At 30.6% G+C, this 15,198-nt stretch overlaps 1 protein-coding gene across 3 annotated transcripts in view; it reads left to right on the forward strand.

Annotated features, from left to right (window-relative positions):
- LOC107447699 (tRNA (carboxymethyluridine(34)-5-O)-methyltransferase alkbh8) overlaps positions 1-15,179 on the forward strand; it is a 16,425-nt gene extending 1,246 nt beyond the window's left edge. For 2 of the 3 annotated variants that reach the window (XM_016062685.3, XM_016062686.3), the window contains exons 2-9: positions 740-794; positions 2,913-3,135; positions 5,781-5,912; positions 7,630-7,830; positions 8,361-8,431; positions 8,529-8,635; positions 10,198-10,319; positions 14,220-14,880. In XM_016062685.3, the coding sequence (XP_015918171.1) occupies positions 3,009-3,135; positions 5,781-5,912; positions 7,630-7,830; positions 8,361-8,431; positions 8,529-8,635; positions 10,198-10,319; positions 14,220-14,257 (798 nt within the window). In that variant the 5' untranslated portion in view covers positions 740-794; positions 2,913-3,008 and the 3' untranslated portion in view covers positions 14,258-14,880. Of the gene's footprint in view, positions 1-739; positions 795-2,912; positions 3,136-5,780; positions 5,913-7,629; positions 7,831-8,360; positions 8,432-8,528; positions 8,636-10,197; positions 10,320-14,219 lie in introns of all 3 variants that reach the window. The other variant, XM_016062684.3, reaches the window with a different exon arrangement.
- The last annotated feature ends 19 nt before the right edge of the window (positions 15,180-15,198 follow it).

Raw genomic sequence — 15,198 nt, forward strand, 5'->3', positions numbered from 1 at the left:
TTGTTGTCATTATTGTCAGTTTAGAATATCAAAAAAGGAAAGCTTTTAAAATGTTTATCAATTTATAATTTTTTCGATTAACTTATAGAATTTCCTTTAATTTGTAAAAGAAAAATTCAAGTAATTTTATAAATTTAAGATTCATTTCATAAAAATATTTTAAATCATAAAATATGGTTTTGAGTCTGATTTCATAGCTCAATGTGATGCATTTTACACAAAATTGAAGAAAAATTAAATTTTTTTCTTCTTCATGCTACAAATTTTTGATATAAGACCCTTTTGTTACATGATAAACATTTAATCTGTAATCAAGTTTCTTTTCACTTAGTCAGTGGTTCCTAATGTTGTGCAAACTTGTTCTTTATGTTTTTGCGATATATTTTGCATTTATGATATACATAGACAGTTTTAAAGGCACACAGTTCAAAAAATGATTAACCATTAAATTGCCTCCAAGATCCATAGACCTTAATCTTTTGATGGGGTCACTTTAAAGACATTATTTATAATTTTTTTAAAAAAATTTATGTATGAATTTAAAGAATGCATCTGGGCAGTATTAGGAACTATTAACAGTATGAAACTACAAAATTTGTGGAACAGATTTGCAGGTATGCATAATATGCATGATCACGGAACCATAGTTCCCGAAAAATTTATTACAATCTTGGAAAATTTTATAGTATTCATTATATATATATATTTTAAATCAAACTTCCTCTTTTCTATCCCATAGTCAATAGTCTTCACCAAATATGTAAAAAAGAAAGCCAAGCATAAGGTAAGACAAGGTAAGTCAATAATTAGTTTAATATATTCAAAAAAACTTTTTATTTTAAAGTAATAAATGCTGGTATATATATCATCTTAATTAATATAAAGTTTTATAAAAATTAAAACACTTTTTAAAAAAATTAGTGATGATTTAGAATTAGTGAATTAGTGATTCTTAATTACAGTTTGTTGTGTAACAAAAGGGATGCACATTGAGTATTTGTAAATGAAAAAAAGAAAACCAAAAATTTTTTCTTCAATTTTGTGTAACATTTGTTGCCGGAAGATTTCTGTATTGGTATCTGCGGCAAAATAATCTCCAAATTTCAGTGACTTCCTAGCAATAGCCCGTGAAAAAATAAAAAATTTGAAAACGAGACCATTTTAAAGGATAACATGTAGACACTTCTAGACAAACCTTTAAATATATGCTGTTATTTTTGAAACTGAATTAAGTTTATTATTTATCTATTTTTTTCATTTTCAAGACTTTTAAGGAATAGTGTCCATGAATTTTGAAATATTGCCACAGGGTTTATTAATATAGGTTATATTTTTAACATTCTAATTTGATGAAACATCAAAATTCAATTAAAATCGCAAAAAAAACCTACTTTCTATCTCAAAATGAACTTATTGCACTATCAACAACAACTTATGCATTATGTATATATTATTATTATGTAATACTTATTACTATATGTATATATTTTAATTTTTGAAAGTTTTAAAGCCTTTTGAGGCCTTGGTGATTGTAGTTGGTACAAACATTACTGATATAAAAATATCCCCCTTGTTGCTTTAAATCTAATAGTTTTAACTAGTTACTTGGAGCAGAAGAAATTTGGATGCTCTATCTATTTCACTATATATTTATGCATAATTTTAAGTTTCAGATGCGGGATATAATAAATAGCGATTTGGCGGAATACTGAATAGTTGGCCAAAAAATTCCATTGGCTATTAAATGACCAAACAGCAACATTAAAATACATATATATATTTATACATAAATAAGCTAGTTATTATTGAAACATAATCAAAACTTAGCTATATTATCAGTATGGGGTAAAGGAGAACAAACTGTAACCGAAGTATTTAAGATAATTAGAAATTGAAGTAATTAGAGATATTTAAGATAAATAAAAAACTGACACTAACAGCTATTAAAAAGTTGCAAAGTTGTTAAAGAGAGAAATAGGGAAATTTTTTTTTATTGAAATGGAACTATAATGATAAAAACAATTATTTCTCAGAATAAAAGTATCCATAAAACATAAAAATAGATATAATCTACTCGAAATGCTTTTAAAAATTGTGCTCTCAAAATAATGCCCATAAACGATAAAGATTATAAACAAAAAGCAAAACAAGAAAAAAATTATCTTAAATTTTGGAAATTTTTTTTAAAGCTTAACATCTATTCTCAGTTTTCCAACTGTCGTATTTTCAAGAAAAAGTGAAGAAAAGAGCCTGATAAGAAACCTTCTTCCCTCTTAATTGTCGCTGCATAATGAAATAAACATTTATAAAAACAAATGTTTTTTTTTTTTTTAAGAAAAGAGAAAGCTTGATGATAGGAACCAAAGCAAAAATCGGTCTTATTTTTTTAAACGAAAAATGAAACACTAAAAATCTTCTAACTTTTTCACATTGCATTTTTTTGTTGGAAAAAGTTGCCATAAATTAATAATATTCATAAAAAATTGTCTGTATAAATGTTGTGTACATACATATATATATATATATATGTGTTTAACTACTTTATAACTTATTCAAAAATTTTGGGCACAGAACATTCTTGGGAAAACCTCTATACACCAGACCTTTAGCGATTGCGGGTCCCTTTTCAGTATCAGAGTAAGGGTTCAGTATCAGAGTAAGAAGCCAGTCAGGACCTGGAGAGGCCTCTTGTGTGTCTGTAAGATACAATGAAATCGCTGGAGCATGAGAAAGTTTCGAGCTCCAACTTCAGCTCCAGAAAAAACACAGCGTGTGTGTTCTGGGTTCTGTTTAAATTATTTTAATATTTAAAATTCGGTCATCAATTGTGTTTATCTTGTGCAATAAACTTTACTCAAAATTATAAAATACTTGATATTACTAATATTATCTTTGAAATGTTATTTATTTAGAGTTTATTTGTTGGAAATGGCGGATTGGAGTGCAGCGTGACACGGGAATATCTGGTGGAAGTATTTGGTGCCCATGGAGAGATTAAAAGGATAGTAATGCTTCCAAGAAAATCCTATTCGTTTGTTGTGTTCAACACCATTCATCAAGCTTCAACTGCAATCTCCCTTCTTAATGGATTGAAATTGCCATCCAACTCTACTTTTTACCTAGCATTTGTGAAAGGTGAAATATTTATTCATTTGATCTTGTTATTTATATCCCTAAGGACCTACAAGTTTTAAAGATAATAAACTGAAGAACCTTGGCTAAGAGAAGAATGTCTTGGCATAGACTTGTTGAGAAGGCCAAGGCCCATCCTGGGCTGTCGTGCCAATGAGAATAAGAAGAATTTATATCCCTGATAGCAGAATTTATGTCTGACCTCAACAGAGATTTACAGGATGTGTAGCGTTTTTAAAAAGTACTTAAGGATGCTTATTTTTGATTTTCGTTTTTTTAAAGCCCTTAAAGGTGCTTTTTTCATTGGGTGTTTTTAAAAAGTGCTTAATTTTCCCTTTACCGTCTTGATTTTCACTTCGAATTATGCCAAAAGACACAATCCACATTGTTCTATTCAACATTTTCGCAATTAATTCAACCCCATTCTATTTCAGTGTATTTGTCAGTCCGTAGCGTATGAAAACACCATTCGTTTTACGTGATTCAAAACAATGCCAAAAGTTATTATTTTTTTTTTTGATGTGACGGTTAAAAGAAAATAAAACCGTCAATTATCAAAAACTTTCCAACTCTGCCAAATTATGATATTTTTTTAAAGTGCTTAAAATTTTTTTTTCAGTGCTTGAAAAGTGCTTAACAGGTGCTTATTTTTTGTCCAATAATTTGGCTACACACCCTGGATTTATTTTGTAAAGATTCAGCTTAATCTAGCGTATGTAAAGTATAATTTGAAAATATAAGGCCTTTAAAAATTATGCGTAACTTTATGTTGTTTNAGAACCTTGGCTAAGAGAAGAATGTCTTGGCATAGACTTGTTGAGAAGGCCAAGGCCCATCCTGGGCTGTCGTGCCAATGAGAAGAAGAAGCATTTATATCCCTGATAGCAGAATTTATGTCTGACCTCAACAGAGATTTACAGGATGCGTAGCGTTTTTAAAAAGTACTTAAAGATGCTTATTTTTGATTTTCGTTTTTTTAAAGCCCTTAAAGGTGCTTTTTTCATTGGGTGTTTTTAAAAAGTGCTTAATTTTCCCTTTACCGTCTTGATTTTCACTTCGAATTATGCAAAAAGACGCAATCCACATTGTTCTATTCAACGTTTTCGCAATTAATTCAACCCCAATCTATTTCAGTGTATTTGTCAGCGTATGAAAATACCATTCGTTTTACGTGATTCAAAACAATGCCAAAAGTTATTATTTTTTTTTTTGATGTGACGGTTAAAAGAAAATAAAACCGTCAATTATCAAAAACTTTCCAACCCTGCCAAATTATGATATTTTTTTAAAGTGCTTAAAAATATTTTTTGAGTATTTGAAAAGTGCTTAACAGGTGCTTATTTTTTGTCGAATAATTTGGCTACGCATCCTGGATTTATTTTGTAAAGATTCAGCTTAATCTAGCGTATGTAAAGTATAATTTGAAAATATAAGGCCTTTAAAAATTATGCGTAACTTTATGTTGTTTAAAATTAAGTCGAATTTTAAGCAGTGGTCAAAAACAGTGGAATAAATTCCTATATAGCGAAACCTGTTATCAAGTAGTAACAGATAAAAGACTTTTTTTTTCCCTGGTGTTCTCTCAATTCTTTTTAATTTTCATTAGAAAAAAAAGTTTAGAGATGTTTTGAAAAGGAGCATCAAGATTTCACACCATTTGTTTACTTGCTTTTTAAACAATAAAAAGGGAACTTCAATGGAAATTTATCTGCAGCATCCATGCTACGAATTTCTGCTACTTAGCTTATAGCAAACCAGTGCTTTAGACTTTGGAGCTTATAGGTCTTAAGAACCCGGGACTTCCATATTTCTGGATTCTCTTTTATTAAAAGTGAATCTCTGTTTAAAAGATAAATTCACAGTTTCTTTATCCTTCTTAATGTTCACCCGAAGATTTACAGAGCAGTTGTAGGAAGCATCTACGACAGGGCTCATGAACTATTACAAGACCTGCAAACTTACTATTCACTTTTTGTTTATGTTTTTGATATTTTTTATACTTTTTCTTTGTCCCGCAGTGAACTGATCATTAAGACACTGTTCCCAGCAGATCACCGAAGTCAAGCATCACTGGCTCCGGTCAGTGTGCGGGTGGGTGACCACTTGGATCAGTCTGCATAGGAACAGAGGGTGCGCAGTATTAGTCCTCGTTAATCTGTTCTACCGTAAAGTGCTTGACTTCTCGTGCAGGTGGTCGGGCTACCGAAAATTGTGACGTCATGTCTTCGGATCATCTTCAGGGATGTTTCCCAGACCGTTGCCAATATCCCATTATGCAGCTCTAGTTCGACGTAAATGAACTACAACAAGATACTTTTTCTTTGTTAGTTTTCTTTCCTAAATTAATTACAATAAAAGTGATATTCTTTATTGGTAGGTAATTTAATTATGAATTCTATGAATTATGAACTTAGTTCAGAAAATAATATTGAATGTGAGATGTATAAAAATTTGTATCTTGTTATTGAGTTTTTGCTCATAAAATTTTCAGGGTTTTTCACGTTTTGTCACAATTGCCCCTGTTTGATGCGCTTTAACTCTAAAGTGAAAAAACTGTATGCTCTTTTATTGCAAGCTGTTTGATTTTGTAATCAGGATACTTTATATTTTAAAGTTCGTAAGATAATTGATTGTCTTGTGATGTTTAGATGAAGATGTTCCAGAAGAGGTGTCTTTGAAAAATGATTGGCCTAAAGGATTGGTGCTTCTGGAGGAGTTTATTACCGAGGAGGAAGAAAAGGAATTATTGGCTGTGATAAACAAAGAAGACGACTTCAATGGTCTGTAATGAGCATCATATTATCTGCACAAGTATATTTTTTAAGATTGATTTAAGTATCAATAGGCATGATATTTTTCACTTTGTTTTAATCATTTTGATAATTTAAAAAGTAATTCCGAAATGGCAAACATTTAAAAGAGTGTTTGTTAAAAATAATGTTTTTTCTTTTCTCTCTCTCTTTTTTTTTTAAAAAAATTATATTTTAGCGAGTAGAAATTTTATTGAAAATTCTGATTAAGGGATTATTTACTATTTAATTTTTGTTATCTAAATCTCTTAAATTTGCTATGAGTAGTTTTATTTTTATGGTAGCAAAGTAATTTTTTTAAATTCAAACCTAAATAATTCGAATCACTGAGTATTTCATGAGATTTTTTATGTCAAAAAAAGTCGCATATTTAAAATTCGATTTCTCTTGAACTATTTGTCAGTTTTCATTCAAATTCTGTATTTTGTCTTTTAAAATTTACATTCTTTTGCATAAAAAATTTGTTAACTTGTTATTCAAAATATTTAATTTTCTATTAAATAAAAAAATAGTTGTTGATAATTATTTTTGCATGTTAAAATAAGTTTTTTGGTTTAAACTGTTTTATTGTTACTATAATTTAAAATTTTTCAGCAGCATACACTTTGTAGCAGTAATATCAATTAACTCTTCTAAAATAATCATTTCTTGTTTTCCATTTATTGTATCAATACAAATTTTAGTTTAAATGAGAGTGAGGTATTCAAATCAAAATATTTTTCAATTAAAAAATAATTAAAATTCATAGAATGAAGAAAAGGAAGGAAATGAAAAAGGCAAATGAACTGCATAAATACAAACTTATAAAATTATAAAAATATGATTTAGTCCTAACGGTTTGGAAAATAAGGAATAAATTACTTTTTTTGTCATTTATTTTAACAGGAGCTCTAAATGTAACAATATTCAAATTGACGTATTGCAGCATTAAATAAATAAGATCAAAAAAAATACTGTAAATGAGTTTAATATTTTCCTTTAATGGAATTTTTTTAAATATAATTTGAAAAATTAAATTTGAAAATTACTATAATGAATATAATTTACTACAGATGTAGGACATAGATTTATTTAATCTGGTGACAGAAAATAATTCTAAAATTGAATTGAAAACTTTAAATTTTGAAAAGCACCTCATTCTCATTTATGCTTTTGAATGTAGCGAACATAATGCATTTAACAAGCAGATAAAAATAACCTTTGAGAACCTTGAACTCTTCCAATAATTGCATTATCTTATTTTCAAAACTACAGAACCTGGGTCATTTACTTTATTTTAAGTTTTTTTGAGAGATATTAGAACTTAATTTTAAATTGGCTCACATTATTTTACAATCAGGGATGTCAAGTTTCATTCACAGTGGAAAAAACTGTTGAAAAAAATTGTCTCAGAAGAAATAGACTTCTTTTTTCATTGTTTATCATTGCAAGCTAGTTTGAACAATCATATTATTTTTTGAGCTATTTAATATATTAATTTTAAATAAGTAAAATTTTAAAAGCTGAAAAATTCTGGATTTTTTTTTTATGAATTTTTAAAAAAATAAAAAAATATGCATTGCTATATAGGTAGGTAGATAATATGCACACAATATATACATTAAAATCCAAGGCAAAACAGACATTATTTGATGTAAACAGTAAGATTACATTTATGTATTTCTTAACCGTCGTAATTTTTTTTTAGATGAATCTTCATTAAAACATAGGAAAGTCAAACATTATGGGTACAAATTTATTTATGGTTCCAATAACATCAATAAGAATCAACCTTTAGAAATGAAAATCCCGGATGTATGCATCCCTCACCTTAAAAAATTGGTTTCTTTACAACTTCTACCCAGAATACCAGATCAGTTAACTGTAAATCATTACCAACCAGGACAAGGTAAATATTTTATTATGAATTAATGTAATCATATTTGCAGACTTTAAAAGCACATAATTCAGTTTTAAAGATTAAAAAAAAATCAAACGAGTGTAATAATTTTTGTTAAAATAACTCTTGATGTCATTTACAGTTATTCAAATGCTAGAACCTTTCACGAGTTTAAAAAAAAATTTTGAAACTGAAAGACTGGGCTTTTATGAGCATAACACAAAATGCTGCATCTGTGAGAGCTATTTTAAAATGGAAAAAAAAAATGTTAGAATTAAAGATTCGAAAAAGTATAAATCACATTAAGAGCTAATTTTAACAAAATTTGTTAGAATATTAAAAAAACAAAACAAAAAAAAAGCTGAGATGTAGGCACATAATTTGTATCTTTATAGCAATATAATTTTAAATTTCTTTCGTAATTTATTATTGTACTTAGTTTGCCATAGGTTAAACTTATTTTGATGATAATAATGTTTGTTTACTTTTATCCAGCTGAGTTCAGTATTAATCTAATCTGTTTAATTGCTATGCTTTAGGCATTCCACCTCATGTTGATACTCATTCTCCATTTGAAGATGGCATAGTATCTCTCAGTTTATCTTCTCAGGTAGGGTTCGCATCTCATACAACTTTCGATCTCAGATTTTCATCTGCTAAAATACAATCTTCAAAGGATTCTATTCATGAATTATTTTCTCTTTAAGGTTGTCATGAATTTTTACTCTCCTCACGGTGAAATTGTTTCCGTTTCTCTTCCTAGAAGAAGTGCCTTGGTTATGCTAGGAGAAAGCCGTTACCTTTGGAAACACGGGCAAGCATTTTTTTTCCCTACAACTCTAGTGTATTATTTATTTTACTCTTCAACCCTATGTTTTTGATAATATTTTGATTTCTATCTCTTGGCATAGCTAGGGATTTTGCCTTCAATATGCCATTCTTTCATTTATGCATTAGACTTATAGGTTGGGCAGCTCGGAAGAGCAAGGCAGTTTGATCAGGGGTGACCTCTTGAACCCAACCTATTGACTATCAACCCATTGAACCCAAACCCTAAATTATGACTACCAGAAAAGCTTTGTAGCTGAATCAAAGTTCAGCAAACACCTAACAGCAATGTCTTGTAGTTCTTAGACTTTAGGGCAAATTTGCCCCAGATGCTCAAATTTTTGTGCAGAAAAGACTCATAAAGAATATATCAAAATGATAACAAAGAAAATTGGATACAATACCCATAATGTCTCCTGAGGGTATAGTAAGAAGACCAATAATCTTCCTCAAGCCATTCCTGCGAAGCTCTCAAAGCTCATTTTCACCAGGTAGTCACGATTTAACTCCTTAGCTTGTCTCTGACCGTCCGATTTGCGCCACTGCTCATAAGCAATTTTGCCATAGAGCTCCTGAAGAATGTGGAAGAGATTCCCAAAGCTGGTTCGGGGCCACAGAAAATCACAGAGTCTGCCTTTCCTAATTCATCTGCCAGCTCAATTCTAGAAATACCCATAAGCCTAGGCACCCAATGTTATGGGAAGAAAGATTACAAAGGACAGAAAAGCACCTAGTGCATACACACACATTCAAGTGTACCAATGGTGGAAAATGAGGGCAGGGCCTAGAAACTGACAAACGAGAACTCGCTGAAGATATAAGGGAATTGCTCAAAAATTTACATACGTAGACTATATATATTGTAGGTTAGATTTTTATTAAAAAATTAAATAATTTTAAAATATGTATTTTTGCAAGGTAACTAAGGACTAATTTTAATGAAGTAATTTTTTGTAATTGAACAAAACAGAATTTAACAAACATTGCTTACCTCCCCCCTGTGTAAAAGTTATTCTTGTATTTAATCAAATAAATCTGAAGACTCCAGCCATTTTACTGAGGACTTTTGGGTTACACATATTCAGCCGCAGACCTTTGGGTTATACACATTTAACCAGGGGACCTTTGGGTTTCTTACATTCAACCGGGGACCTTTGGGACATTTTGAAACACACTAAATAAAAGGCTACGAAGGGGTGAAGTTTTTGGTGAAGCTGTAAAAAATTGTGCATTTCATAGATCATCAACTGTACTTAGCATTTATTATATACTCAAATTTATTGAGGACTTAAAATGTTTTTAAAGAAGTGATTTTAGCCCAATATGTCTATTACAATAATAACTATAAATTCATTCTTTAGTAATTGATTTGGTTAAACATTTAATTTATTTGAAGAAATGTAATTCTTTGTCTGTGTTGCATAATCTCTTTCATTTTATTGACTCCTTAGTTTTTTTTTCCTCCAGAATATAAGATAACACCTTTGCCCATCTTTAAATGAGGGCTCCTTTTTATTATTCAAATTACAATTTTGTGTATTTTTGCAGCATCACTCCTAGAAAGCAGGACATCATTCGTTCTGAATCGTCTGGACATCTGACCCTCCTAGCTCGGTCTCTGCGGACTTCTCTAACTTTCAGGCTCACAAGAGAAGGAGAATGCAACTGTGGTATGCTTAGTTTAAATTTCATTTTGATAATTGAGCTGTTATTTTTGAAACTGAATTGAGTTCATTTGGAAAGTGGTATTGTTCCGAGGTTTTTAAGGGTTGATGTTTGAATGAATTTTAAAATATTGCTTGCCAAAAGTTAATCAATTTGGGTAATATTTTTAACGTTATAATTTGATGAAACATCAAAAGCCAACTATTGATTATTAAAATCGCAAAAAAAGAAGAAAAAACTTTTTAGTTCTAAATTGATTTATGTACTTTCAAAAATAGCAGTTCAATTAAAGATATTACATTACATTTGAGGGCCTTATAAATTATGTAGAAATATTTTTTTAATTATTTGGGCATGTTGCAAATAATCTAGAACTGAAAAAAAATATTCAAACTTGTAAAAAATATACATTTTTAATTTTTTTCTTGTTCTATAATTTTTTTCTTGTATCTGCTTTACAATATTTCAATTATCACTTTCTTAACTAAGCTACCTTATATCCATATCACAGCAATTATTAAAAATGAAATGATGTTTGTCCAAAACATTCCTTTGAACTTTGTTTTTTAATTATTTGGTCAAATATTATGTTAGCATATTTTTGGCTCATTTGTATATCCCCTACCCTTTTGTCACCAAATATAAGCAAAGATCGAGACTCCTAGCCTAGGCTTAACAAAAGAAAAGAGCTCTTTTGCCTTTTTTGTTTTGTGTTTTGATTTGTAATGGCTGATACAGGGCTGATTGTGCTCCGGAAAAATTCCGGATTTTTCGCTAGCAGTGATACGCAAGTTTCCGGAGATCGAAGGTCCAGACGTTTAAAAAAATCATTGATCGCAGAAGTTTCCGAAAATCTAATTTTCAAAGGTGGAACTTAAAAACACAAGTTATTTGTTTGTAAGGGAGAGCCAGATACTTTATAAGCTTATATTCATGATTAATATTCATTTTTTATCAGTAAATAGTTGTTATAATCATTAACTTAAGAAAAAGAAAGACATATTTGTAAATTTTAATTACTTCTCCAGGTCATCATAGGTATATGTAAATGGTATAGGTATGTGTAAAATTTTAAAGTAAACCAGGAAATATTGAGAAAAAGGGAAAAAAAACTTGCTTAAATTTTTTTCTAATTCTTCAATTTAAACTGTTTTTTTTTTTTTCCTTTTCTTTTTTCCTTTTCATTTTAACTCATGAAATTTTCCGGAATTTTGACTTGGGCTCACAATCACCCCTGAAAGATGGAACTTAAAATCACAGTTTATTTTATTCGTTTGTAAGGGAGAGCCAGAGAGATATTTTATAAGCTTATAATCATGATTAATATTCATTTTTTATCAGTAAATAGTTGTTATAATCATAAACTCAAGAAAGAAAGACATATTTGTAAATTTTAATTACTTCTCCAAGTCATCATAGGTATGTGTAAATGGTATAGGTATGTGTAAAATTTTAAATATATTTTAAGTAAACTAAGAAATATTGGAAAAAAAAAACTTGTGTAAATTTTTTTCAATTTAAACTTTTTTTTCTCCAGAATTTTGACTTGGGCTTACAATCACCCCTGCTAATCGAAAGCTAATTTCAGGATTAAATTCAATTAAAAGTGTGTGTTTACTTTAAAAAGAGAATTTATATTTAATTCCTTTTATAAGAGTTTGAGTATAATATTAGTTAAAAAATAAAGGATATATAGTAAATTCGCTATAACTCGAAGTACGATAACTCGAATATTGCGATAACTCGATTTTTTTATGAGGTCCCGACCCTTTTATCTTCAATTTCATATTAATTATTCTCTATTACTCGAATTTTACTCCCTTTAACTCAATTGTTTTGGGATCTTTTAAAGCAAGAAACAAAACCTAGGACCTGATATCTTGCCCCTTCCTTTGCAACACACACACAATGTCTTTGGCACTCTTCATGTAGAAGCTAAAGCTGTTTAAAGAAGTTTATTTTTTAAATGTTTTCCAAATAAGACTATGATGTTGAAGGATGAAAACTGCTCCGGGGGTAAAATGAGCAAGGAACGTTTGACTGTCCTAGTAGGAGGAAATGCGTCTAGGACAGAGAAATTGCCCTTACTTGTTATTGGAAAATACCGAAATCCCCGATGTTTCAAGAATGTAAAAACGTATCCTTTGGATTACAAGTCTAACAAAAAGTTTTGGATGACATCAGTTTTATTTGAAGACTATGTAAGAAAATTGGATCGGAAATTCTTCGCTAAAAAAAGAAAAGTGATACTCTTTATGGATAAATGCACAGCGCATAGTGATCTACCTAATTTGAAAGCAGTAAACTTGCAGTTTCTCCCGCCAAACACAACAGCAAAGTTGCAGCCGATGGACCAGGGTATCATAAAGTGCTTCAAACAATCTTATCGTAAATGGCTTGTCAGAAAAATGATCTTAAATATTGTAAGCATTTAGAAGATTTGTAATTACGTTATGAGCATTAGTTAAATAATTCGACAATATATTGAAAGTCCACAACCAAAACTAACGGTAAGTCGAACTTCCGATATGTCGAAGTTTTTCGTCAGTCCTTCAGATTCGAGTTATCGCGAATTCACTGTATTTAGTAGAATATTATTTTTAAGAAACGAGGCAATAGCATTTGGTTCCGATCTTTATACTTCTCTGTATGAAAAATGTTCTTTTGTAAAATAATAAACTAATGGATTCAAATAAATTCACAATATGATGTTCATGCGTCCATTTCCTAAACCACTTTTTTTAAATTGCTAGGTTTTTTTTTTTTAAATTGCTCTTTTTTAAGAAAACTATAATAGTCAACAAATTTATAATATTGGTATTAACTTTACATTGTATGAATTCAGAAATTTAAAAACTACTATATCATTTACTATTCTGAAAAAAATTTGAAAAAATATATTAAAAAGCCAGTTTTTGTGCATTTTAGAAAATTCCCTAAAATTTTGTAAGTTTCCTAAAAAAGTCCATATTGAAATAGAATTTTTGTACAAATTATTACTTATTTGAATATTTAAATCTCATTTATAGAAATCAGTTGAAAACTTTTTTTTCTTCTAAAATGTTCATTATATTGAACTCCCTTTTTAAATAAAGTAAAAAATCTTCAAACTATCTTTGAGGAATTAAATGTCTATCATTATTCAAAATTATGAGTAAACATAATAGTACATAACATTTCAAGTATATTTTATGTCAACCCTAATTGGAAAACACTGAAGTTTTTTTTTTTAATGACTATAAAATTCCCTATGTGTTGTTGTTTCCAATCCCAGCTGGGATAGCAGAGCTATACCAGATTCATGAGGCCGTGAGTCTTCAAAAAATCGAGGAAAAGGAGAGGTCTCTCTAGAACCTCTTCCATGGTGAAATCCAGGCAATCAAGTAGATGGCGAGGACTAGCCTCGCTGGAGTTGCACTTTTTACAAGTTGGAAAAAGTTTAATTTGTCCACTGAAAGTGAGGCTCTTAGTATGCCCACTGTCAAATCTACAGGTAGCGGTTTGGTCGGCACGTGTACCCTGAAGGTCAAGAGCTCCTCCAGAACGCTTGCGGGAATACCAATTGTGATCCGGTGGAACAAGCCAAGCTTTATTAACTTTAGATTTGCGGATAGAAAATAATTCAGAGTAAGTGAGTGCTGTGTTTGGAGAGACTGGGAGGGAAGTACCTTCTTTTGCCAACTGATCAGCACGTTCGTTGCCAAAAAGACCCACGTCCTTATGTGTGAAATTTTTAGTACATTATGCAACAATTATCATGAAATTTATATTATTTTGTAAAATCTACTGGATTTTTTTCCTATCTATGTTTACAGCTAAGCATATATATACGTATATATATATATATACACGCACTATTTTTTCGTTAATATGTTTGAGTGAAATTATAGTTCTTTCTTTTTTAGAATATAAAGAACATTGTGATTCAAAAATATCCACATAACAATTGGGAAACAAAGCTGCTGGATATAAATGAATGCAAGTGTGAAATAGGAAGAGAAATCATTATATTGTCATTTATCAATTTTATTTATTTTTACAGACTATGTTACATTATTAACAGACTATTTATGTTACAAAGTATTTATTTGTAAACTCATGTTTGTGAAAATTGCATCACCATGAAGGACTTATGCGAGTGAGCTGAAATTTTCAGGAAATGCAAAGTAGAGCATAATATGTAAATGATTAGAATTTCAGACCCGTAGCGCATGCGTATGCTGAGCAGCGCCCTCTGAACGGCGGATGGAACCGAATAAATAGACGGCTGTAGCTAGGTGTGTATGGTTATCGGTGGTTATCTGCTAGTGGTAAACGTTTACTTAGGCGTTACTTATGCCTCTTCGACGAAAGAGAGCGAGATTTCAACAACTTACAGAGTTTGAAAGGGGGAGAATCAATCGCCTTTGTGAAGCTGGATTGTCTCATCGTGCAGTAGCTGCTCGTGTGCAGTGTAACAGCAGCACAGTGATGCGTGTTTGGAAGCAGTGAACGGACGAGTGTCAGACAACTCGGAAATCCGGGAGTGGACCCCGAAATGTCACGTCAGCTCGCGATGATAGACACTTGGTCCATATGGCGCTGACGCACCGTACGGCTCCCTCTAGACAACTGGCAGCACAGTGGTTCATAGCTACAGGTGTTTCATTGTGTGCTTCATCAATTCGTAGACGTCAACTGCAGCGTGGACTGCACGCAAGGACTCCTTTATACAGGATCACCCTCACGCTAAACCATAGCCGCCTGCGGCTACAATGGGCCAATCAGCATAAGGACTGGCGTGCTGATTGGCAGCATATCGTGTTTTCTGACGAATCCCGCTTTAATTTGTGGTACCATAATGGCCGCATTCGTGTCAGACGCTATGCCTGTGAACGCCACCTT

Source organism: Parasteatoda tepidariorum, chromosome 9, assembly GCF_043381705.1.
Source record: "Parasteatoda tepidariorum isolate YZ-2023 chromosome 9, CAS_Ptep_4.0, whole genome shotgun sequence".
Lineage (NCBI taxonomy): Eukaryota > Metazoa > Arthropoda > Arachnida > Araneae > Theridiidae > Parasteatoda > Parasteatoda tepidariorum.